General features: G+C 41.4%; 2 protein-coding genes across 11 annotated transcripts in view; both read right to left on the reverse strand.

The window, feature by feature from the left end:
- Nucleotides 1–5,977, reverse strand: part of NR2C2 (nuclear receptor subfamily 2 group C member 2) — a 66,338-nt gene extending 60,361 nt beyond the window's left edge. For 6 of the 7 annotated variants that reach the window (XM_073351281.2, XM_073351283.2, XM_073351279.2 and 3 more), the window contains exon 1: nt 5,693–5,977. The gene's annotated coding sequence lies outside the window, so the exon portion shown is untranslated. Of the gene's footprint in view, nt 1–4,153; nt 4,829–5,692 lie in introns of those variants that run through there. The other variant, XM_073351280.2, reaches the window with a different exon arrangement.
- A 9,367-nt stretch (nt 5,978–15,344) lies between these two features.
- Nucleotides 15,345–22,908, reverse strand: part of FGD5 (FYVE, RhoGEF and PH domain containing 5) — a 153,751-nt gene continuing 146,187 nt past the window's right edge. For 2 of the 4 annotated variants that reach the window (XM_073351272.2, XM_073351271.2), the window contains exons 19-21: nt 21,101–21,229; nt 18,501–18,699; nt 15,345–17,588 (exon numbers count right to left, since the gene is read on the reverse strand). In XM_073351272.2, coding sequence (XP_073207373.1) covers nt 17,470–17,588; nt 18,501–18,699; nt 21,101–21,229 — 447 coding nt within the window. In that variant the 3' untranslated portion in view covers nt 15,345–17,469. The remainder of the gene's footprint in view (nt 17,589–18,500; nt 18,700–21,100; nt 21,230–22,908) is intronic. The other 2 variants (XM_073351274.1, XM_073351276.2) reach the window with 2 other exon arrangements.

Here is a 22,908-nt window from a genome sequence, read left to right on the forward strand (position 1 = left end):
TTCCCAGTTTCAGCCCAAGCAGGGGAATTTTGGGGGAGGGAGGAAGGGATGTAATTTCCAAGGCCGATGGCAGTAGTAGGCCTTGCAGCAAGGAATATCAGTAAGGAGTGTTATGAGGTATAAGCAATCCTTTCCTCAGAACAGGGAGCAAACAGGGAAAGAATGTGAATCTCCCTTCTGAGAGAGGGAGATAGAGACTAGAGTCTCTCCAGTTGAAGGACCTGGGAAAGCGTGGGATGGATTTTTGAAAAAGGAGGTGACAATGCCCAATAGAAGACCTATAAAGACAGCCAGACAGATGAGTAAGGACCCTTAGGAGGGGGTGTTGATTTGGTAAAACAGTCAAAAAGTAAACCATATCTTGAGAGAGGAATAAAGGAACTGTGGCAATCTAGGCCCAAAGCTGGAGATTGCAAAAGGAGAGCATGAGCAACCCTTTGAGAGACCAAATAGGCAGCATATAGATCCTGGAAAGAGAATATACATAATCCACTGAAGGAGGGCTCAGACTCAGAGAAAGATTGGGTGAGGTGTTGTTATTCTTTGAGAGGGGAGAAGACTGATAGATTCATGGAAGATTGTGATCCAAGGAAGTCTAGATGAAGGTTTTGGACTTTTATTATCCTGAAGGGGTGAAGTATTTTTGGCTTAGCCAGGGGGCTAAACTATTTTTCTAACAAGGGAGAGAAAATGGGGCCGCAACTGAAGCAATGAGATGGTAAACAAACTATTACACTAGGGAAGATGAATATTGATAAGAGAAAGTGCTTACTCCAAGAAATATAAGTGGCTAGCTAGTCAAATTAGATTCCTCTGATTAAAACCATTGCTGATTGACAGACATAATGTTAGCACACATTCTCCAAAAAGAAGAAAAATCTGTCTTGATGGCAACCACAGCTTTTGAATGCAAATAATCTAAAAAAAAAAAAAAAAAAAAAGGCAAACATATTTTCTCCTTCGTACCATCCTTCTTCACTTCCTTGGCATATCATACTTTCTCAGGTGTTTATATTGTTATTGTTTCATTAGCAATAGGCAATGCGGCTGGCAGGCATGCATGCAGAGTTACAGAAAAGAGAACTTTATTCAGCATGATGAGTGGCCAGTGTTATGTAACGAAGCTCTGGAGTTCTATGTGCAATCAGCCTGGGCCTGACTTGGATCCATGAACACCTGGTGTCATGCCACACTAAGGCCTCCTGAAGCCTGACCCTCTTTTTCCTGTTCCACTTATCATACCGTCATCAGTAGAAAGATGGGACAGGCATCAAAATATTATCTCATTACAATAGATACAGAACATCTTAAAACATGTTTGGAATCACTGAATGTAGTATGGATTACACTGATTTATTAGTTTTCAATACTGAGCAACTTAACTTCTCAATTTGAATGTTGAGTACAAGTGAACTACACCCCTGGTTATGGTTTCTTTTGAATTAGAAAAGACAACACAATCCATTGGATAGTATATAAAATTGTTGGACTGTGACAACTGTCTTAGATAATACTAAATGAGATCAAATTTAAAAATTCTGCTGGCTGATACTGACTTCTATAAATAAATGGAAAAATTCAAGCAATTTTAATAAATAATAATATTAAACACAGTCAATCTCTATGCAGGCTTTTGTTTATTGTCCTATAATCTTTATTTTGACCACCCTGGATCTATATGTTAGTTGAAGACTGCAGTTTTGTTCATCTTTATCTTAACTTGCAAGGACATGATATGATTTTTCTAAGAACATTTAAAATCCATGTTTATATGTACTCCTTCCATATCAAATATTAAGTAGAGAGAGGCTTAACCCCAAGCCCTGTATCTAAACACCAGATCTGGCTAAGAGTTTCCAGCTCAAATCCTTCTCTAAAATGGACAGAATCTGAACACTAGATCTACACATTCCAAAACTAGGGGAAATTTAAATTCAGATTTCAAATCCAAAAATTCAGATTTGCATCTGGGATTGAGATTGCATCTCAGAATTATGGAGATAGAGTTTAGATCCAAGGTTTTGTTTAGGCTGATCTGTACAATTAAGGACATCTGGAAACATGTTCCACTAGACTGGTATGACATACATGCTACCGCTTGATATTCCATTGAAAATCTGCTGCTGACATATGCACAGTGTCTAGCAGCATTTGATACAGTTAACTCAAAACAAAAGTATTAAAAAGGCATTAGTTCTGATATTTGTTTTCAAAACTTTAAATTAGGGAAATCTTCTGACTTGAACAGAACATTTATTAATGTTTCACTGTATTAGGTTGACCACAGCTTACAATCCTTTCAAATCAATCTGAACAACTATCTACCATACACTCTTTTATAAAAAGAAACTTTAAAGGTTTGTCAGAAAAAAAGAAGTTAAGAAAATAAATATATGGGTCAGGGTCTTTCAACAAAGAAAATGTCACACAAAAAGAGGATTTAAGATCCACCTGATTTGCCAGCACACTGAAGATGTTGTCATTTTCTGGCAGGCACTGAGTTTCGGTAATAGTAATAAATAAATAATATCTAGTTTTTATATAGAGCTTCTTATCAGTGAGCTCAAAGCAAAGATGGTATCATTAACCCCATTTTACAGATGGGGAAACAGAGGCAGAGGGCAAGAGGTGAAGTGACTTGCCCAAGGTCACCCTGCAGGCCAATGGCAGAGCTAAGAACAGAAATCAGATCTGCTGAGATCAAGTTCAGAGACCTACCACTAGACTATACTGCCTATAGGTATGTGACCATTTGCATATACATAAATGGGTGTCTAGCAAGTACATGAGTACAAATCCCGGACTCATGTATGTGCATGGCTCGGTGAATACTTACATAGCCATATGCATGCATACAAATTGTTGTCTATCAAATGCATGAGTACCAATGCCTGACTTGAGAACACACATAGCTAGCTAAGTATTTACACAGTCATACGCATGGTACTTGCATCTAGTCATGAATACGTGAATGTGTGGTTACCTAGTTACTGAAAAGTTGCAGATTTTCAGAAATAATTGATTTTTGAATGTTAATTTTGCTGTAGCTTTCCTTTAAAAAACATCTGTAGATTATGTACAGTTGGAAAACGGTATTTTTAAACTAGGCAGCATTATCTAGTAAACTGAACATGCATGTGAACACTAGGGGCTCCCGAGTCACAATCCTGGCTCTGGCATTGTGTGACTTTGGATAAATTATTTAACATCATTAAGTCCAATTCTGGAACCCACACTTAGGACCAGTCTACACGAAGACATGTGCATGCAAGCACGGGTGTAAAGCTACAGTACACTAACCTGCCACACCCTAAATTGTCATGTGGATTCTGCTACCATACACTAAAATTTCCATAGTATATTTAGAGGCACTGTATCAGCAGCACTTGTTAAATGGGATAATAATTCCTCATCTCCCTACATTGTGCTGTATTATTTTACTGGGAACCAGCTAGTCATATTTAAAATAATTTGCACATTTACACCAAAAATGTGACCACCTGTATCAAAACTCTACCAGAAAAATGCATTTATTCAACATAAAGAAAAAAATCCTTATGGCATAAATGCTACCAAATTAATAAATGTCATTGTTGAAAGACATAAATGTCAAAATACATTAGCTTTGGAAAATAAGAATCATAATGTGGTCAGTTGCACATGCAAATAATGACTTTGCATATGTTAATATGACAGAATACTTGACATAACACAAAACAAAGCCAAAAATAAGACAGGTTTTCTGTTAAAACCATACAGTATTTGTATTTCTCAGAATTGTCTTCTAGTTCTCCATTTTTTCCCCAGGCTGCTCAACTTGTACATATAAGCTTACAAACCATTTCCATCAGGACATTTAATATCTTTAGCTCAGGAGAAAACGATATTAATATGTGCTCATCACATTTTTTCAGTTCTGTAACAAAGACGAAAGAAGACCTGAATACCAGATACCCTATTCAGTAACAAATTCTCTTCAAGGCCCCCTGGGCTTGTGTTTCATGGGATGCAATCTCACCCACTCCATTAGTTTTTTTAAAATCATATAGTGTAGATTCCTGGTGCCTTTTGTATTTTATAAAAATTCTAACAGCTAAATAAAACAAGTAATCAAGAAGCGTGTACACTGAACGAATAGGAGCTCATTCCCTACCCCTTCTATCTTCGTAGTCAACCAACAGCTGTGTGACACACTTCATTGTGACAGATCCACATGTGCTTTGCAAAATACTTAAGTACAACATCACTCTAATGCAGTCTCAACAGAGGTGGAAGAAGCAGCCAACTCGTTATGCAGCAAAGGACACAGGGTCGGCCAAGAACCTAGGGTAAAATCTGTTCTACCAAAAACGCCACAAATCTTTAATCTCAGAAGAAGGCAGCCACAAACTCCAAGCGCTGAGGTGAAATACTCCATGTATTCCACTGGGTGGAAGTGAAGCTGTGTCATTTCAGGGAGGAAGGACACCTAGTCCAACAGTGCTGGGATCTACACCTGGAGGTCCCAAGAAACCCGAGTGCTTCAAAGCAGACACTCAGGACACAAAGTAGCCAGGAGGCCAGACCATCACGGCTCTCCTCAGTTAGGCCACGGAGTGGAGGTTGACAGCCTGTAGTGGAACACAGTTACTCCAGCAGCCCGGTACTTCGCTACTTGGGACAGGAAGGAAAGAGCGGGCAGTGCAGGACCCAGGGAAGGGGCATACTCCTCAGGGAGGACCAGACCGCTGCTCTCTTCCCGTCGGCCGCGACACTCGCGCGCCCCCTAGGCCGACGCTGGGCGCCGCGCTCCCAGCCCTGCTCCCAGCCCTTCCCGCGCCCCCTCCCTTAACCCGCCCCGAGCGCGCCTTCGCCCTGCGCGCAAGGAAACCACGCCTCCGTTTCCCGCGTCCTGTCCCAACCAATCGGCTCATTTTAGAGGCAAAAATGCCCAGCCCCAAAGAGCGGATTGGCGAACGGGTGCGCCAATTCGACCACTTGGCCCGCCTCCCGCCTCAGAGGAAAAACACTCGAGGGACGCGGAAAAACACAAGATGGCGGTGCTGGCTGACGGCCAAGTCCCAGGCAGAGCCGCCGCCATTAGACCGACCCCCCCTCCCCTCCGGTGTGCGCTCTGTCGATCTCTGAAGGGCCCGGCCGCGGCTGTGGGGGAGCGGCCGGTAAGATGGCGGCGGTCCCGGCCCCGTATGCAAAGTACCCACCGCCCCCTCCCCTCCGCCCTCCCGGTGGCAAAGGTAAAAGGGTCGGGTTCAAGCCGCCGCCTCCGCCCGCTCAGACTCCATCTTCCTTGTGTGTGGCCAGGGCTTCTCTACAGTGTGGCCGGACCCCTTCGCCCGCAGCCACCCAGCCCGCCCGGACAGCAAGCTGCTCGCACGAACGCCAGACCGGCTCGGAACCTAGGCGGGCCCGACTCCGCTGAGCGGCTCCGGAGCGGACTCCGGCTCGATCGGCCCGGCGGCTCCCCGAGACCCTTTCAGGGAGCCACCTGTCAGCCCACCCCGACCTAGGCACGGCCGGCTCCCAGCTGCCACCGACACCCGGAATCGGAACAAGGGTGCTCGCAAAGCCGGGCCCCCGCCGCTTAAACCGAGCGTGTTCTTTTCCCCAGGGGCCGCCTGGCCACGATCCCGCCGCCCGGCCCCGTTAACCTCAGCCGGCGCGGGGTATTTTAATTTAGGAAAAAACCATTTACCTCCGGTTTTGGCGCCAAACGTGCCCCGACGGTGACCCGGGTCCAACCGGGCCTGTTCGGCAGCGATGCTGGGCGACGGCCCCGAGAGGGCGGAGGGAAGGGTGGAGGGGGGGCGCGCGCTCGGGTTAGTATTATTTGTTATGGGGGGGGGGGGGTTTGTTTGGGTTTTGTGCCGTGCCCCTGTGAAAGGTCAGAGTTCGTGACCCCGCCCGCCGCTGCTGCCGCCTGGGAGCGTTTCCCCGCTTCCTCTTCCCAGCCCCACGCCGGCCACAGCCCCCTCCTCCAGCCTCCTTGCGGGGCGGGGCCGGGGGACGGCAGCGGCGGGGAGGGGCTACCTGAGCGCCTGGGTGGAACGCTCGCACACCAACGTTCCAGCCGGCCCCGGGGGCCGAACGGGCGCTTTCCCGCCCCCCTTCCCCGGCCTTGCTGGAGACGGGGAGGGAGGTGTGCGGTATGCGGTGCTTCCCCCCGCACACGTGCCGCTGGAGAGGCGGCTCAAAGCTGTGTGTCCCTCCATTTGTTGTTTGGTTGGGGGGTGAGCAGATGCGTTCACTCACCCCAGTTACTGTTGTGACAGGGAGAGCATCTGAGGAGGTTTCCCAGACGTGAAGATCACCCTCTCCCAACCCTTATCGCCTTGCTGTGAGGAGAAACTCTTTATCCCAGACTGGTACTGTGGGCAGTCATGGTTTACCTCCTGGACCATAAGGTTTGCCTGTACTCTTCTACTTCGAGATAATTGATGGTCTGTTAACTGAAGGTGAACTATGTGTTTGTAAAGGCCAGTGTGGCTGCTTCCCAAAGCTTTTCTGTGGTGTCAACACAGCAATCAGAGGTGTGACTGCAGCATGAGTAGGCGTACTCAAGATATCTTTAGTCTAGGGGCTTGGCCTACACTAGGAAATTAGGTCAGTATAACTGCATGTCACTCCGGAGTGTGAAAAATCCACACCTGGGACTGACACAGGTAAACTGACCGAACCACCAGTGTAGACAGTGCTAGGTTGATGGAAAATTCTTTCATCGGCCTAGCTACTGCCTCTGGGAGGAGGTGGATTACCTATGCCAACGGGAGAACCCCTCCCGTCTATGTAGGTAGTGTCTTCACTGACGCACTGCAGTGTTTTATGCGTAGACCAGCCCTAACAGGCATCCCGATGGCAGTGAAGCTGCAGCAACACAGTCTTCAGTGCAGACAGTGTAAGCCTACCAGGGATGCCTGGCTCTAGTTACTGAGACAGCTAGTCTGCACTGAAGCCTGTGCTGTCATGGCTTCACTGCTATTGATACTCCTTCTGGCAACATTAACTAGTTAGCATATGTCTAAATGAGTATGAGTTAACTGTGTAGACATACTCTCATGCTGTGTCTTCACCAGTAAAAAGGTGTTCCTTTTACAATGGAAAATTCACTTTTTTTACTAGTGAAAACAGTTGAAGAGGGAGATCCCCTATGCTTTTACTCAACGTAGAGTTTGCTCATGAAACCTTCAAAGGCTATGCCTTCATAGCCAAAAAAGGTGTATTTTACAGTGAGATATCAATTTAAAATCCTAGTGGAAACAAGGCACATGCAGTTTTTTACCTCAATGAAGTGAGAGGCTAATACTTTTGATTAACATAAGAGTGGCCATGCTGGGTCAGACCAAAGGTCCATCTAGCCCAGTATCCTGTCTTCTGACAGTCCCTGCAGAGTAACTGGTGATGGTGGTGGTAGGCTATTATCTTTTATGTGGGCAAGCCACTAGAGGTGGATGGCACATACATTTTGCTAGTGGGTTTCAAAGATGTTTGTTGAAAGCAGAGGAATTTTGAGACTTAACAATCCTGGATTCTATTTGAGGCCTGTAGGGGTATGTGCTCCAGTGGCTATAAGCCCTTCTGTCCCTGTTTCCCCTTCTTCCTTGTTTTCCCCTCTATTTGCCTCATTCTTCTAGCCTACACGCCCTTTAGCGTGTCCCTACTGTCTGCCCATAGTGTTTCCCATTCTTCATTTGAGTTAGGATGCTTTCTTTTCCACCATGCTGCCTTGGCACCTGCAGGAGGAACATTGAGGACACTCCTTTCATCTCTCCCTCCTTTCATTTCTCATGCCTGATGCCAAAATGTCCCATCAATGAAGTGGTTGTAATGATTATTTAACATGGTAAAATAAGAGTTTTCTTTAGCCTCTTTCTCAAAAAGGGCTAAAGAATTTTTCATGAAACTGTCTAAAATACCAAAAAAAAAAAAAATTTTAGAATGAGGCAGATGTTCAGTATGGAAAATTTCAGCCTAAATCATTTAAGTTGGGCAAAGCTCTAAGTAACTGAAAACAGGCTGTTATAATGAAAAGTGTTTAGGCAATCCTTTCTATAGACATTGCTGCCAGCTCCACCTATAATCTGTATTTCACCTGTTGCTGTGATAACAGCTCCAAAACGAGTTATCTCACCAGTTGTAGAGATGCTCAGTGTAGAAGAGTGTTTAAATGCAGTGCTGGAATTTAAGTGTTTGTCTTAGTGTTAAATGGAAACTTTTTTCACCCTGCACGTTGAGCTCACAAATTTCATGGGGAGGGTAAGACTTGAATGCATCAGCCTGTCTTGACATACTGCAAACGATTGGGGAATGCTTATGTTCGCACTGAACTCTAGCATTCTCAGTTTGCATAGATTCATGAGTAGGCATTCTTTTTCTATTATATATACAGACATCTTATATCTTAATTATTCAGTAATGGTTTCTTTGTTGCTTTTCCCTCTTCATTACACCAATAATACTATTTGAGTAGGCTTGAAAAAAGATATTCTTGTGGGGGTTTTTTTAGATTGTCTATAATTTGCATGGATCGCTCTAGTTAATTTGTATTTTAGGTGCGGGGACAACTTGATCAAATTAATTTATGATCTTGATTGTCTGCTAGCACCTTAAAACAAACTTTGTTGCTTCTCTGTGTATCTTCTGTAGGTCTGTGATCACAATGTTTTTTGACAGTAAAAAGTATGTGACCAATTGACATGATATACCTAGGTGTGTTCAGTTCATACTGCTAAAGGGGCAGTTTTCAGTGTGGAACGGCGGGTCATCAGAAACACAAGTGAGCCAATAATGCTATTTTAGTTAATCTTTACATCTCTCTGTATGCATATAGACTTTGAAGAACTATCAAGGTGTGCATATGCAAAAATAAAGTGTTTGTGAGATGATTGTTATACGCCTTTTTCCCCTCATTCTATCCCTTCCCTACTATTTGTCATTATGTCATATCTTGTATTTAGATTATAGGTCCTCTGGGGGAGAGACCACGTCTTTGTATGTCTTCTGTGATGTATCTACTATACTTTTGGGCACTATAAAAAAAATAAACAGAACAGTACATGGGGTTTCTAGATTTATAGATTAAGGACAGAAGCGACCTTTGTAATCGTCTAGTCTGACTTCCTGCATAAAACAGATGGTAGAATTTTACCCAGCAATTCCTGTCTTAATTCCATAATTTCTGGATCTTTATCACTCTAGTTTAAGAAAAGCAGACCATTTAAAATCATGGTTTTGAAAAGGAAGGAGAAGTTGTATCAATATTGGATTATGGCACTCATAGTACAATTGGACAGTTCTTTTTTTATGAAACTGATTTGTTTTCTAAGAATATCTGGGAAAGGAAAAGGCAATTTTGATGGTAGACTAAAGACTTCTCATTACAAGGAATAACAGCTGACAATATTTCTGGAGCTTGTAGATCTGCTACAGAATTGATCCAATATTAATTTGAATTCTGTCTTTTTAAACCAAATATTAAATAGTCTTACTAAGCAAACCCTAAACAGTTTCAGAACTGCTTTCTTAACAAAGGAAAAATAAACTAATTGGGAAGAGAATATGATGTTAGGGCCCTGACTCAACTCCCATTGAAGCCAGTAAGGGTATACCTGGGGCTGGCCTGAGTCAGCTAAGTTGGGCTTGGGTTAAAGACTGTAAAATTGCTATGTAGAGGTTTGGGCTGCAGCCAGAGCTCTGGCACCTGAGAGGAGAGAGGGTCCTACAGCCTGGGCTGCAGCCTCAGCAGAAATGTCTACGCAGCAGTTTTTAGCACTGAGCCTGAATTAGCTGACCTGGGCAAGACAGTCACGCTGTGCAGGTTTTTTTCTTCCAGTGTAGATATACCATAAGAGTCTTTCCATTGGCTTCGGTAGGCTTTGGATGAGGCAATAGATCTTGTTACTATCTTTTTTGCTACCCATGGGAGTGAGGTTTTCATTTCTAAGAAATAAGATCTGTTTTCTGAACAAATCTTTGCTCTTTGTCAGTATGTTGCAGTGAGCTGCATTTTGAAGTGAAATACCACAAGCAATAGTGTGGAAATAATTGTTCCCTTTTGTTGTAATTCCTTGTATTGTGAAAGACTTTTTTTAAAACACTTAGTGCTTGTTAATGATCCATTATTGTCCCTAAAAATGAAATTCCTTTGTCTACAGAAATGGTAAATCAAAAGCACCAGCAGTGCACCTTTTAATCACTGTCCATTCAGTGTGCCCCAACACTCACCTGCATAGATGACCTCTCAGCATGACACACTCATTTGAGACGTTGCAGTACTTTTATTCTGTTGGGAGTGTCAGTGTGGGTTCAAATTATTTCCAGTTCCTATGGCTCTTTCATTATGAGGGCACTGTCTGCTAGCAATTTGACTACAACAATAGTGCATTTTCTGATTGATCTGGCCCCTTTTCAGCTGGTAAGATAAAAGGTTATGTAAAGTGTTATCAGTTTATTTAAGCTGTCCATACGATTCCTTTTAAACTTGATTTTCATTTTCGTGGTCTGTGCTTGTTAACAAGAGGCAGGAAAGGACATAAAGGTAAAAGGAAAACGCTGGACAAACGTATCTCATGAATAAAGGGCCTAAAGAAATCTTCTTCACAGGGCATAGATCCAACACTCACTTACCAACGCATCTGAAAGGGGCTACAAACTCTGATTTTAAAAGTCTCATTTGCAAAACACATAGCTAAGTGGTGATAGAAATAGAGTTGGTTGGAAAACAACACTTCCTTTTCATGACAGCTTTTAAGGCCTTGAAACTTGTTTTCATTCTGCCGTGGGATGGAAACGAAATGTCTTGAATGTTTTTGTGAAACAGAATTGTGTCAAAAGTCAGGGTTGGGGTTTGTTTTTGGTGGTTGTGATGGTGGTTGTTTAAATTCAGGTCTCTCTAGCAGTGACCAGAGAGTCCATCCTGGACCTAAGAAACCTCATTGAAAACTCAGTCAAAATCAGTGTCTCCATGAAATGTTTTGACTTTGAGAAAACAGCCTATTTTGATGAAAAATATTTTTGTTAAAGTTCTGACCAGCTCTACTGTGTATTAAGTATAGTACATAGAAGGTTCACATGGTGCCCAATCAGTGGGGCTTGTCTTCGCACCACTAAATATTGTATCCTCTTCACCAGTGGTTTAGGAACCATTCTGTGTATAGTTCTAATCTCTTGCTTTCTTATGATCTTTTATGCTAATATTGGCTATATGCCGTATACATTCCTACATCCCTTCTAACTATGGTCCACTGAAAAGTCATACTAATTGGTCTGAATTTTGATGCCTAACATAATAAATGGAATATTTTGTCATCAGTTTCATAAAGGGTAGTACTAACACTGGCTTAGTTTTTCAGTGGAAGATACAGATTTCATAAGGGTTACAGCAGAGAATTAATAGACACCTTGTCAGACAGTTCCTGTTTAGGAAGGAGGTGCAGCTCATAAAAATCTGCTCAGGTAAACTGCATGCATGGAGAAAAGAAGCTTGATGTGTGCAATAAAATTATTCTTCCAGAAATCATACCCAACACATACTTGACTACTGTACTAAAATAAACTGTCAACTATTACAGAATACCTTACTCCCCCTCCCCTCCCTGGCACCCAACCACACCGAACAACCCCCATCCTACAGTTTCATATGTATTTTTAAAAATTCCCAGTTTCCTATAGGTTGCTGAAATTAAGGGATTGATATTGCAGCACTTACACATGAGAATGGCTTCACTAATGTGAGTAGTTCCATGGATTTTATATGTGAATATAGTTACATAAAGAGTTTGGAAGTTCAGGATCTGCTGGCTTTAGATCCTGGGCTGAGTACAGAGCCTTGGTTCTGTCAAGGTAGTCACAAGTGAAAGAAGATTTTAGTAGTCTCAGTGTAAAGTCCAGATGACATTTGTTCACGTTACCTCATTCTTTACCCTTTTCCACATGCAGTTTGGAAGTGGGCTAAAAAGAGGACTTATTCCAATAACTTGTTGTTGCAGATAAGCACCCCGAGTTGCACACGTAGAGTTAACCCTGGTGCTCTGACAGTTCATTTTCACAAGCACTGAAATTCACCTGACAAGATTCTAGCTCTTTGTGTGCTGCCCCAATTGTGTGTGGGGTCTGTAGTGGCCCCTAGGGGGATCCCTGGGGCAGAAGCAGCATATGTTTAGTGTACATGGCTCTACTGGGCCCCTCCCCATACATCCCATCATACAGGCAAGCCAGTACCAGATCAGGGATATCAATGATTGGACTGCAAAGCTGTGGGGAGTCTGCCATACATTAAACAGCCTCTGAAGCTGTTGTAATTTATCCCAGGGCTGCACTGATGCCTGGAGCAGTCCACAAAGGTAGCTTAAGGCCACTTGGTTCTTAATCAGTTATACTAGTGGTATTCCTGTGATACAATTCACATGGCTCTGTAATTTGTTCTTCATTTGGGCTCTTTTTAAATAGAGATGTAAATGGGACTGCTTGTGGAGTAGTGCTGTTCACCTTGAGCAAAGTTACCAGAATCTGGCCCAATGTTAATATTTATGGCATAGCATGAGTCCTGGGGAGTGGTAGCCAATAATGATCTAAGAGAGGATTTATGAGAAGGTGTACATATTTACATATCAACAGTGTTAGTATGCCAATAGGAGGAAGAATGGTTCCAAAGCAACAAGAAAAAGTGCTGACCTAGACACACAAGTGGCTTATATAATTTGGCATGGAAAAAACTGTCGAGGACTTAAAAAAATTTGTTTCTAAATGTTTTAAATAGGCATATAGTGCAAGATGTAGGTAAAAAGACTGGTTGTTATAGCAGTTAAAATGTCAGCAGTTAGCAAAGCAAACAATGTTGGACTAATCACTGGAATAACATCAGATCACTATGCTACTGACAAAGTGTCTGATGTATTGGGCACAGTTTTGGGTGCCTTATTACAAGGACTATAATAGCAACACTTGAAAAAGTACAAAAGAGAATAACGTGATAGAGATTATAAGAGAAGTGGTGACAGTTATTATCCACAAGTAAATCAGGAGGGACATAACTGAGATGTATGTCCCATAGAGGCAGCACAGGCCAAACCAAGGTTTTAAATGCCTTTGTTCTGAGATGATTCATCTTTTGTAAAAAAGGGATTTACCAACATTAATCCAGGTCTGGATTACTGGTTTAACTCAAACTAAGGTAGTTTCTGCCTGTTGTATAAGTGTGCGTTTGACTTGGTTCAGTAGGCTAAAGAGTTGGACTGAAATTGAATGAAATCTTTCCCTTCCTTTTAGTACAGAAAGAGAAAAATGGTCTTTTTTTTTTTTACATCCATGCCCAAAGTGCTGGTGATAGGTGGGCAGCGTGCAGACACCTCTAGAAGGAACAGAGTCCTGTGCAATATAGACTGAAACGGGATTACAGCATTATGTCAAGTTCTCCTTCTACTTGAAGGCCTCTCCTACCAACTTCAGACTTGATGTACCACTCTCCATCCTAACACTGGTGCTACATTTTCTCAGTTTGATACAACCATGTCTTTTTGGAATGCAGGTGATATTGGGAGTTTTAAAGGAAGTGCCTTCACAGGATCATTCAGGGATCTGGCTCTGTGAGCAAAAATTCAGCCTTGTAGCTTGAATGATTTTGAAATGTACTTGAAGGTATGTGCCAGTTTCTTTCTGAAACTGCTCTGAAGTTAGCTGTCAAAAATGTATAAAAGCCCTAGATTTTAAGACTTGAGCTGTTGCTCTTTTTTTTTGTTTTGCTTCCCATTGCCCTTATTCAAGCATTATATTCCAGTGTAGGCCTGTGAATATGTGGCCATGCTCCATCCTTGGTAGGCTGAACTGTCACTTCTGTTATGTTTGTGTTGGGCAAAGGAGTACAAAAATGAATATTTTCATTCCATTTCTTCCCTCCCTAATGAAGGGATTACCCAGGCTTGAGGTGCAGAGTTTGAGCCAAATCACTTAGCATTTATGAAATAAGATTTTTAAGAGCAATTTACTATGTAATCTACAGGAAAGGAAAGATCTCATATCAGAGAAACAAATACTATGTGCCTTCTGATTACTGTGTCTATACATATAATTTTGTCAGTTGTAGTAAAATGCTTTAAAACTGATGGATGTATTCCCTGATAACTTTCAGTGCAATCAGACAGGCTGCAAATTGTAATGCAGGCTACCTTAGAAATAACGCTCTTTGCTCTGAAGATGATTACTTTTTAGAAAGTGTGGAGTACTGGCCTTCTGAAAATTAGGCCATATTAAGGTGTCTCCAGGCACGCAAAATCATTATCACTTTTGAAAAATTAGGCTCTGTTGGTAGCCTCTCTTTTCTCAGTTCCCCAGCAGCACTACTGTTCTGGAGCTGAGCTATCCTATCGTAGGTACGTATAGGCTCCCTGTTATGATAGTATGAGAACACTTCACAATCTTTAATGTGTTTATCCTCACAACACCCCTGAGTAAGGTCCTACCAAATTCATGGTCCATTTTGCTCAATTTCATGGTAATGGGATTTTAAAAATAGTTTCATATGTTTATATCTGAAATTTCAGTGTTGTAACTGTGGGGGTCCCAACCCAAAAGGGGGTTGGAACGCCACCGTAGGAGGATTGTGGGATTGTCACCCTCACTTCTGCACTGCTTTCAGAGCTGGGCTTTGACGGCAGCAGCCAGGGAAGGTACCCAGAGGTGGGTCTGACTTCCCCCACCTAGAGTGGCCGTGCAGGGAAAGAGGAAGTCCCGTCCCTCCCCAGACCCACTAGGACTAGTAATTGGAGCCCAGTGCATGGTAGGAGCCCCTGGCTGGGGCACCCCCAGCTCTGCCCCTCCTACTTCCCTACAATAGCTAGATCTCATGGGGGAGATTTGATTTCACAGTCCAGGATGCATTTTTCACAGCCATGGATTTGGTAGCGCCCTACCTGTGAGGTAGGGAAGTGCTGTAATCCTCATTTTACAGATGGAAAATGGAGTCAGAGACTAATGTGACTTGCCTAAGGTAACATAGGACGTCTATTGCAAAGCAGGAACTTGAACCCAGTTCTCTCCCATGCCCTAACTAGGGTGACCAGATAGCAAGTGTGAAAAATTGGGACAGGGTGAGGGGTGATAGGCCTCTATATAAGAAAAATCCCCAATTATCGGGACTGTCCCGAATAAAATCGGAACATCTGGTAACCCTAGTCCTAACTAACATCCTAACTGTTAGACCCATCCTTCATTCTCTGCTTTTCAAAATTTGTGATATTGAAGATTCCCATTTTTAGAGATTTGGACACGACAGCCTCAAAGTAAGTGCTAGTTAATACCATAGCGTATGAAATGCGGGGGGTGGGGGGAGAGAATGTATTAATAAAAATGTAAAGGAAAAACCCGTGAAAGTGGAATTATGTTTTTTAATTTTTCCACATTACTTAAAACAAGAAGTTTAATAGCACTGTATTTATTTTTTACAACAAAATATTTTCATGTATTCATTTCCTGTCAGTTACTGAAAACTTCATACAAGTCACCAAGGCCCAGATCGTTTAAGGTAGTTAAGGGCCTAACTCCCATTGATTTCAGTGGGAGAGTTAGGTGCCTAAATACCTTTTGAGGATCTGGACCTAAATGTCAGCACCTAAATGTTCATAATACTGTTATTTGTAGCACAGTTTTGTTTGAAATCTTGGTTAGTGATTTAAATCTGTTATACTTTGTCGTTAACATTCTTTGTTTTTGTCAGTGCAAATCCAACAAATGATTTTTTTTAAAGGGCAGGGGGAATTAAAAAACAACAAACAAACCAAAAGAAAACATTTACAGTCCAATGGAAGCAAGGCCATAGTTGTAACACAAAATGTACAGAGTTAACATTGGAGTTTACCCACTTTTAAGATAATACAAAAGCTTTATTCTTTTTATAATTAATTCCTCTTTGCATATGATTGTGCTTTATGCAACAGAGTATCAGAGACTGAAATGTATCAACAAAACTATACAACTGCATTTCACTGTTAGATTAGGTCCATATTTGATTTTTTTAAACTTGTAATTATTTTTTTCAAATGATGAACAGAACTGTCTATTTAGTTTCACCTGAATACATTTTGTAAACTTTTAAAAAATATGGACAATTCTAACCAGTCACCATTTGAACCAGAAATTCAGGTTTTGATGCAAATTATAGAAGAAAAATATTAAAAATGAATAGTAATAAAAAAAATTCCCCTGAAAACGTATTTTAATGTAAGTAAATCTTTGACTGTTGTATTTTATACAAAGATCTACTTTAACCATAATTGCCATTCTATTCCTCAGTCTAGTAGTATCAGAAATGTATGACATTAAATCATTTTATTACAATATTTATAACATTGCTTTTTTCTCTTTATATAAAAAAACCCCAAAACAAAACCCAACGTATAGGGCTAAATCTTCAGCTGGTGTAAATCAACATAGCTCCATTGACTTCAGTGGAGCTATGCTGATGCACAGCAGCATTTAGCCACAGGAATTCCAAATCACTTTGACAGACCATGTTCGGACAAGTGTTCTTCAGCCAGCCAGCATATCTATTACTATATGCTGGTAACAGGAATTAAATTTTTGATGACATTTATCATAAGTCATCAAAGCAGTAACAACATGGCTTTTTAAAATAAAAAGATTCTATCAGATATTTAAATAATCTAACACTAATAAGTCGATTGGTGTCAAATGAAAACTGTCTTAAGGCTTACAATAAATTAAAATATCCTTTGGATTTCAGTCAGATACAATCTACAGGGGAAAACTGTATTCAGCATGTGGGTTTGGAGAGAGATCATAGTGCATTTTAAAGTACTGTAGTGGTAAGAATGAAACTTATTAAATAAATTATACAGTGATTTATGTAAAATTATAAATTGGTAAGTAATCACCCTGGTTCCTAGCTATTGGAGTACTGGCAGACCATACGTAGTGCATTGCATTTATTCATTCATTGTCTGTGAAAGCAATTTAATGTATGCAGTGCACGACTTCATGCTGGTACTTGTTAATGGACTGGTGGTAAATCAGTCCACAAAATTCCTTGGAAACACTGGAAAAAAATGAAGCTGTAATACAATAAAACAATAAAGTGCTTTAAATGAGAATCTGTGGTTTACTGCATTGTTTCTTATTTCATGATAGACACCAAAACCAACAAAATGAAAGTTGATAGTTCTCTAGGGTAAGTAAAACTGAGCCTGTTACTTACTGTTAGCCAGTACTTCCATGTGAGTTCAGAAATAATTTGTATCTATTTCTTGTCTTGATGTTAAAACTTAATTTACTGTGGGATTATGGGAGTGAGTTATAGCGCAGGTTGAACTTGCACAGACATAAAGAGGACCATGAATATTCTCTATTTTAAAGTTTTCAACTTGCAAAAAATGTAGATTTAAAACGAAGGAAGCAAAAGAAAGATAGCAACCTGGAAACAGTTCATATCCAGTGCGTATAGCCAGGTGGTTTGAAATACACTACTCAGCTTCTTGAAATAGAAACGGGCTGTTGGGAATGTAGAGAAATCTGAGAGTTTATTCCAAGTCCTCTTGATTGATTACTGCTATAATATGGTTGCTTTTTCCATGGCTTCAATCCACCTGAAAAAGAAAAAAATAGAGGAGCCAGATTTTATTTTGTGGATCAAGCCAACACATATGTTAAAACAAAGGGCTCAGAGAAGACTGTATTGCATATAATAGCTCTGTCTAAAGAAGAAATTTAGATGGGTGATTAGAACAGGGTCCTGAGAGCCAGGACTCCTAGATTTCACTCTCAGCTTTGCCACTGACCTACTGTGTAATCTTGTGAAAATTACGTGGGCTGTCTGAGGGTGGGTGTTGAGAGAGATGAGACCCTGGAAACTGGGGGGAGGAGGGAGGGGAAACAAACCTCCATAACCACCCACTCTGCCGCCTGTATATTTTAAGTTTCAGAGTAACAGCCGTGTTAGTCTGTATTCGCAAAAAGAAAAGGAGTACTTGTGGCACCTTCGAGACTAACCAATTTATTAGAGCATAAGCTTTCGTGAGCTACAGCTCACTTCATCAGCTGTAGCTCACGAAAGCTTATGCTCTAATAAATTGGTTAGTCTCGAAGGTGCCACAAGTACTCCTTTTCTTTTTGTATATTTTAAGGCATCATTTTATCATTAGTTCCATGATTTTGTCATGCAGCACTAGTAACAAAGCATGTGAAATACAGAAAATGTTCATTAAAGATCAAATTATGAGTCAAATACAGTGGATTTATATGGCTATCCTTATAATGACATCTGACAGATTGCTACATGTTGATCTATGAATCTGAGCTTCTGCAGTTGCACCTATACAAAGAAGCAAAATCTCCATCTTGCCAAGATGGAGTAATTTCTACCTGATGCTTTAATGCCATCCAGGCAGTTGTATTATAATTGGCTCTAATTAGCATTTTTCAGTTTGATCTGTAGCTGAGTTGCGTTCAAAAGGAAAGGAAATGGGAAGAGGCATGTTAGAGTGAAGAGCGCTGCTCACACTTTGTTCCTTCATGGGTTAGTATGTAATTGCAATTCCATGCGCAGTACCTCTGTGCTGAATTGTTATCCTCCGCACGGAAGCTATAAAACAATGTTTGCTTGTGGTAAAGATGGAAAACTGCATCTGTACTTCCTTCCTCCTTTTCTGGGGCAACTGTGAAACCCAGCAAAGGCAGACTCTCTGTGGCGACTTTATCCTAAAATCAATGTGGAGGGGGAAACACACTTTAGAAGGAACACTTCAAAATAGGCTGCAGTCTACTTGGGGCAACGGATGTCTTTCCAGTATCTACAGTATCTGATTCCTGCTTCTTGATAGGGCTTCCAGGAGCTTCTGCAACAATAATATTAAAAATGAATAATCTGGTGCTGGATTGAAAATCCTAGAGAATTATGTTGTCCAGTTACTAGGTGCAGCCTTGGCAGCAGCAGTGGAAGTATCCTTCACACATTGCTCTTCCAAAACCCTGAACTCGGAGAACTGCCGCTGGGATGGAATTCTCCATATTCATTCAGCCCTGTTTAGACTACTAACAAGAGGTTCCAATTTAGTACCAGTGGTTTATGTGGCTCAGACTTAGTTCACCAATCTATGGGCCACTGAAGATCTGATGGGAACAATATCTGGTTACTATTATCTTTTGGCTAGGTTTGTATCAAGGGTAGAGGGATGAAAGATCCTATATGTTATTACCAGTCCCCTAAACCATTATTTACTGAGTGTCACCTGTGTTTGGTGGCATCCAGCTCTGGCTCCCGCTCCCTCCACAGCCCCCACGGTTTTTTAACAGACTCATTTTCACTGTCTCACACCACATGCTTGCTTCTAATGACACCACTTTACAATTTATGAGCTGGTAATGCAATTCATTGTTAATTTACTCCCAAGAAACCTCCATGAATTTCACTTGCCAGAGAGTTTACTATACAAGTGGAATAAAGAAAAACAATAAGCCTTAATTGAATTGCAGTTTAACTGTTACTGATGGCTGCAATTTTGGTCCCTATACCTCTATTAAGGTAATGTTGGGGTTTTGTTCTTTGTCTTTTTAGATTTTAGTTTTTCTGTTTAAGATATAGCCAAGGTGAAGCATACAATGCAGTTAGGCACCCACAGCTCTTTCACATCTCAGGAGGGGTTATCGCTAACACCATGTGCAACCTTTTAAGGACAGTGGAGGCGTCCACTCCATGAGGGGCAGGACTTCGTTCTCAGGGCCTGATTTTTCTGATGAGCTAAGCTCTGACAGCTCTAACTGTTGTCAGTGGGAGCTATCGGTTGCCTGCACCTCTGAAAATCAGACTCGAGATGTTTTATTTTAACCCTAGAGGAACTCTAGGCCAACAGATAAAACAGAAGAATGGGTGTCAACGTTACTATAGTTCTTATCCTTGATCTGCCCTGACTTGGTTTGTGACCTTGGTCAAGTAATGCAACCTCTTCATGTCTCAGCGTCATCTATTTATAGGGGATGATGATACTTCCCTACCTCTAATGGTACGAAAAGTGTAAAAGTTAATGTTTGCAAAGCACTTTGAATATTTAACATGCCAAGTGGTAGTACTACAGTCGCTTGTGCTCTGAGCCCTGTGTCTTTTGTTCAGCAAAAGTGGCCCTGTTTCAGGGCTTTCAGTTATGAAGCCCATTAGTCAGATCACCCTTGCATCTTCTTTTTCTACAATAGAGGTGCAGCTGGTGGCCACCCTTCCTTTTCACATGAAGGAGGGGCCTGCGGAGGCTGCTCAGATAAATATGGAGAATGGCATGCTTCCCCCTCTATTCTTCACCAGCTGCTCCTCCATATTGAAGTTCATAGCTGCAATCTATCCCATGGGCATATCCAGTCTACTCCGGTGAAATTGGGGCAGTCCTTTAGTTCCTGGAAAGCTGCCATTTTGAACTTTGATTGGACAAAGCTTGGGACTTCGTTTCTTTAGAAAGAACTCTTATTTATGTAACAGTCAGTTCTCAGCTACTGTCTCACAACATATAGGTACTGCACCAGAGAAAAGTCAAAGAGGATTTTAAGTCTTTATATATTGATCTGCAATAGCTTCCTGACAGATTAAACCAGGCCTCTTTTAACTGAAATTTTCAATCAGCATGAAATGTAACAAATGTACTGAGGAAAAGGAATTTGGAAAGCAGGCCAACCAGGGGTGAGGATGGGATGGGATTCCAGGCCTGGGACACCATAACATATTGAGGTGATATAATGCCACTGCATCAATACAAAGTATTTTCATAAAGAACTATTACACAAGAACTAGTACAGTGGTTCTCAAACTTTTGTACTGGTGACCCCTTTCACAGAGCAAGCCTCTGAGTGTGACCCCCCTCTTATAAATTAAAAACATTTGAATATATTTAACACCATTATAAATGCTGGAGGCAAAGAGGGGTTTGGAGTGGAGGCTGACGGCACGTGATCCCCGATGTAATAACCTTGCGACCCCCCTGGGGGGTCTTGACCCCCAATTTGAGAACCCTCGAACTAGCAGGTACACTTCTCAAATTGCATTTGTCACAGGTAAGGAGTGGGAAAATGAATTTGACAACAGGACTGGGAAATTCTGTCATATCAGGACAGGCAGTACCTCACTTGCTGTGTAAGTGTAGAGGACTTTGCCTTTGATAACAAACCAGAGCTTCTTCCAGTGCCTTTTGCCTCTCTTACACCTGCTGAGATAGCCACTGATAGAAGATCCCTCTCCTGAAGCTGCCACCTGCATAGGGGATAATCAAGGGATTCATGACATCAAATCCTTTTTCCCCTCCAAAGCAGAAAGCATGCCATAAACAAGGCCCATTTAAAAAAAAACTACACATATTCCTGTTTACTTAAGAATATAATCAAGGAGTGAATCAAAAATACTGAGATGGCATAAATCTGAGAGTAATGTAACACAAGAATGCTATTCTGCATAAGAGCATTGCAGTATTTATCTTAGGCCAAATACTGTTCTCACGGACACCAAAGAAGACCATTAAATCATTCTGGAAGCCAAGTCATTGAAGCCATTTGATTGTTACTAGTGCAGTTGAGGAACTGAATGGGTCTCCTTTTCCTTGTCTTGTTTTTATATATTCAAAGGTGCATGTTTCAAGAGGGGAAGGATAGTGTTATGTCTAAAGCAGAAGAGAGATGGATTCTGTTGGCTTGGCAATGGATTTGTGGTGTGAACTTGGGTAAGCCACCTCTCTATGGCTCAGTTTCATCTGTGAGTACTCCTTTCTTCAGTATTATTAAATAATTGCCGCCCTGGAGGGAGGGAAGGAGTGTTGAAACTTAATTCATTAGTGCTCGTAAAGATTTTTGAGATCCTTGGGTGAAAGGTGGTATATAACTGCAACATAGTATGCATGATTAATTATAATAATTCTGATACCTGAATAAAAGCAAAGAGTGAACTGAGGGAAGGGACTTGAAAATCAGCCTTTGATAACAAAGACACAATAGGGGAATTAACTGTATTTATACTATTGTTCTGGAGCATGAGAAAGTCCACCAGACCCCATGTAAGTCATCTGGGAATGGCTTTGGGATCAAGATTGTGATAGAAAGCTTCCTTTTAATAAATGTGTGCTGCCACCTTGTGGTTAAAGAGGCAATTTCTATTTTTCATAAATAAATGGAGCTGAAATGTTACTTCTCTAACTTGGTTAACCCTGATAGTCATGTTGGTTTCTGCAGTATCTTCCAGGAATGTTTTACATACTGTGTTTGTACAGTATCAGGGGGTAGCTGTGTTAGTCTGTATCCACAAAAACAACAAGGAGTCTGGTGGCACCTTTAAAGACTAACATTTATTTGGGCATAAGCTTTCATGTGGAAAAACACCACTTCTTCAGATGCAGAAGAAGTGGTGTTTTACCCACAAAAGCTTATGCCCAAATAAATCTGTTATTCTTCAAGGTGCCACTAGACTCCTTGTTGTTTTTGTGTTTGTACATTGATCCTTGTTTCAATTCATCACAAACAAAGTTAAGAGAGTCCTAGGAGAGTACCTTCCTTTCATGGAAGGTAATTACATGCACATCACAAGGTCCAGATCATGATCTCACTGCAATCAGTTAACTAAAGTTAAATTCCCAGGATAGGGCCCTACATGTTTAGTTGAGTAGACAGCATGGATAGTCAGAGGTTATTAATGTAGTCAGATTTTGAATCTGATGCTTAGTTCTAGAAGGGAAAACAATATATTTGGGTGAAATCATGGCCCCACTGAAGTCAGTGGGAGTTTTGTCATTGACTTCAGTGGGGTCAGGATTTCATCCATTTATTTCAGATAGGCCAGGATGAGCTACAGGCAACACAATTAAACAGCTGCATTCATCAATTGCTTTGAAAGGGCTAGCTTTTACTTTCCTCGTCCACAACTCTCACTGCCTGGATTCGAAGGTA

The sequence above is a fragment of the Lepidochelys kempii genome, chromosome 7 (assembly GCF_965140285.1).
Source record: "Lepidochelys kempii isolate rLepKem1 chromosome 7, rLepKem1.hap1, whole genome shotgun sequence".
Taxonomy (NCBI): Eukaryota; Metazoa; Chordata; order Testudines; family Cheloniidae; genus Lepidochelys; species Lepidochelys kempii.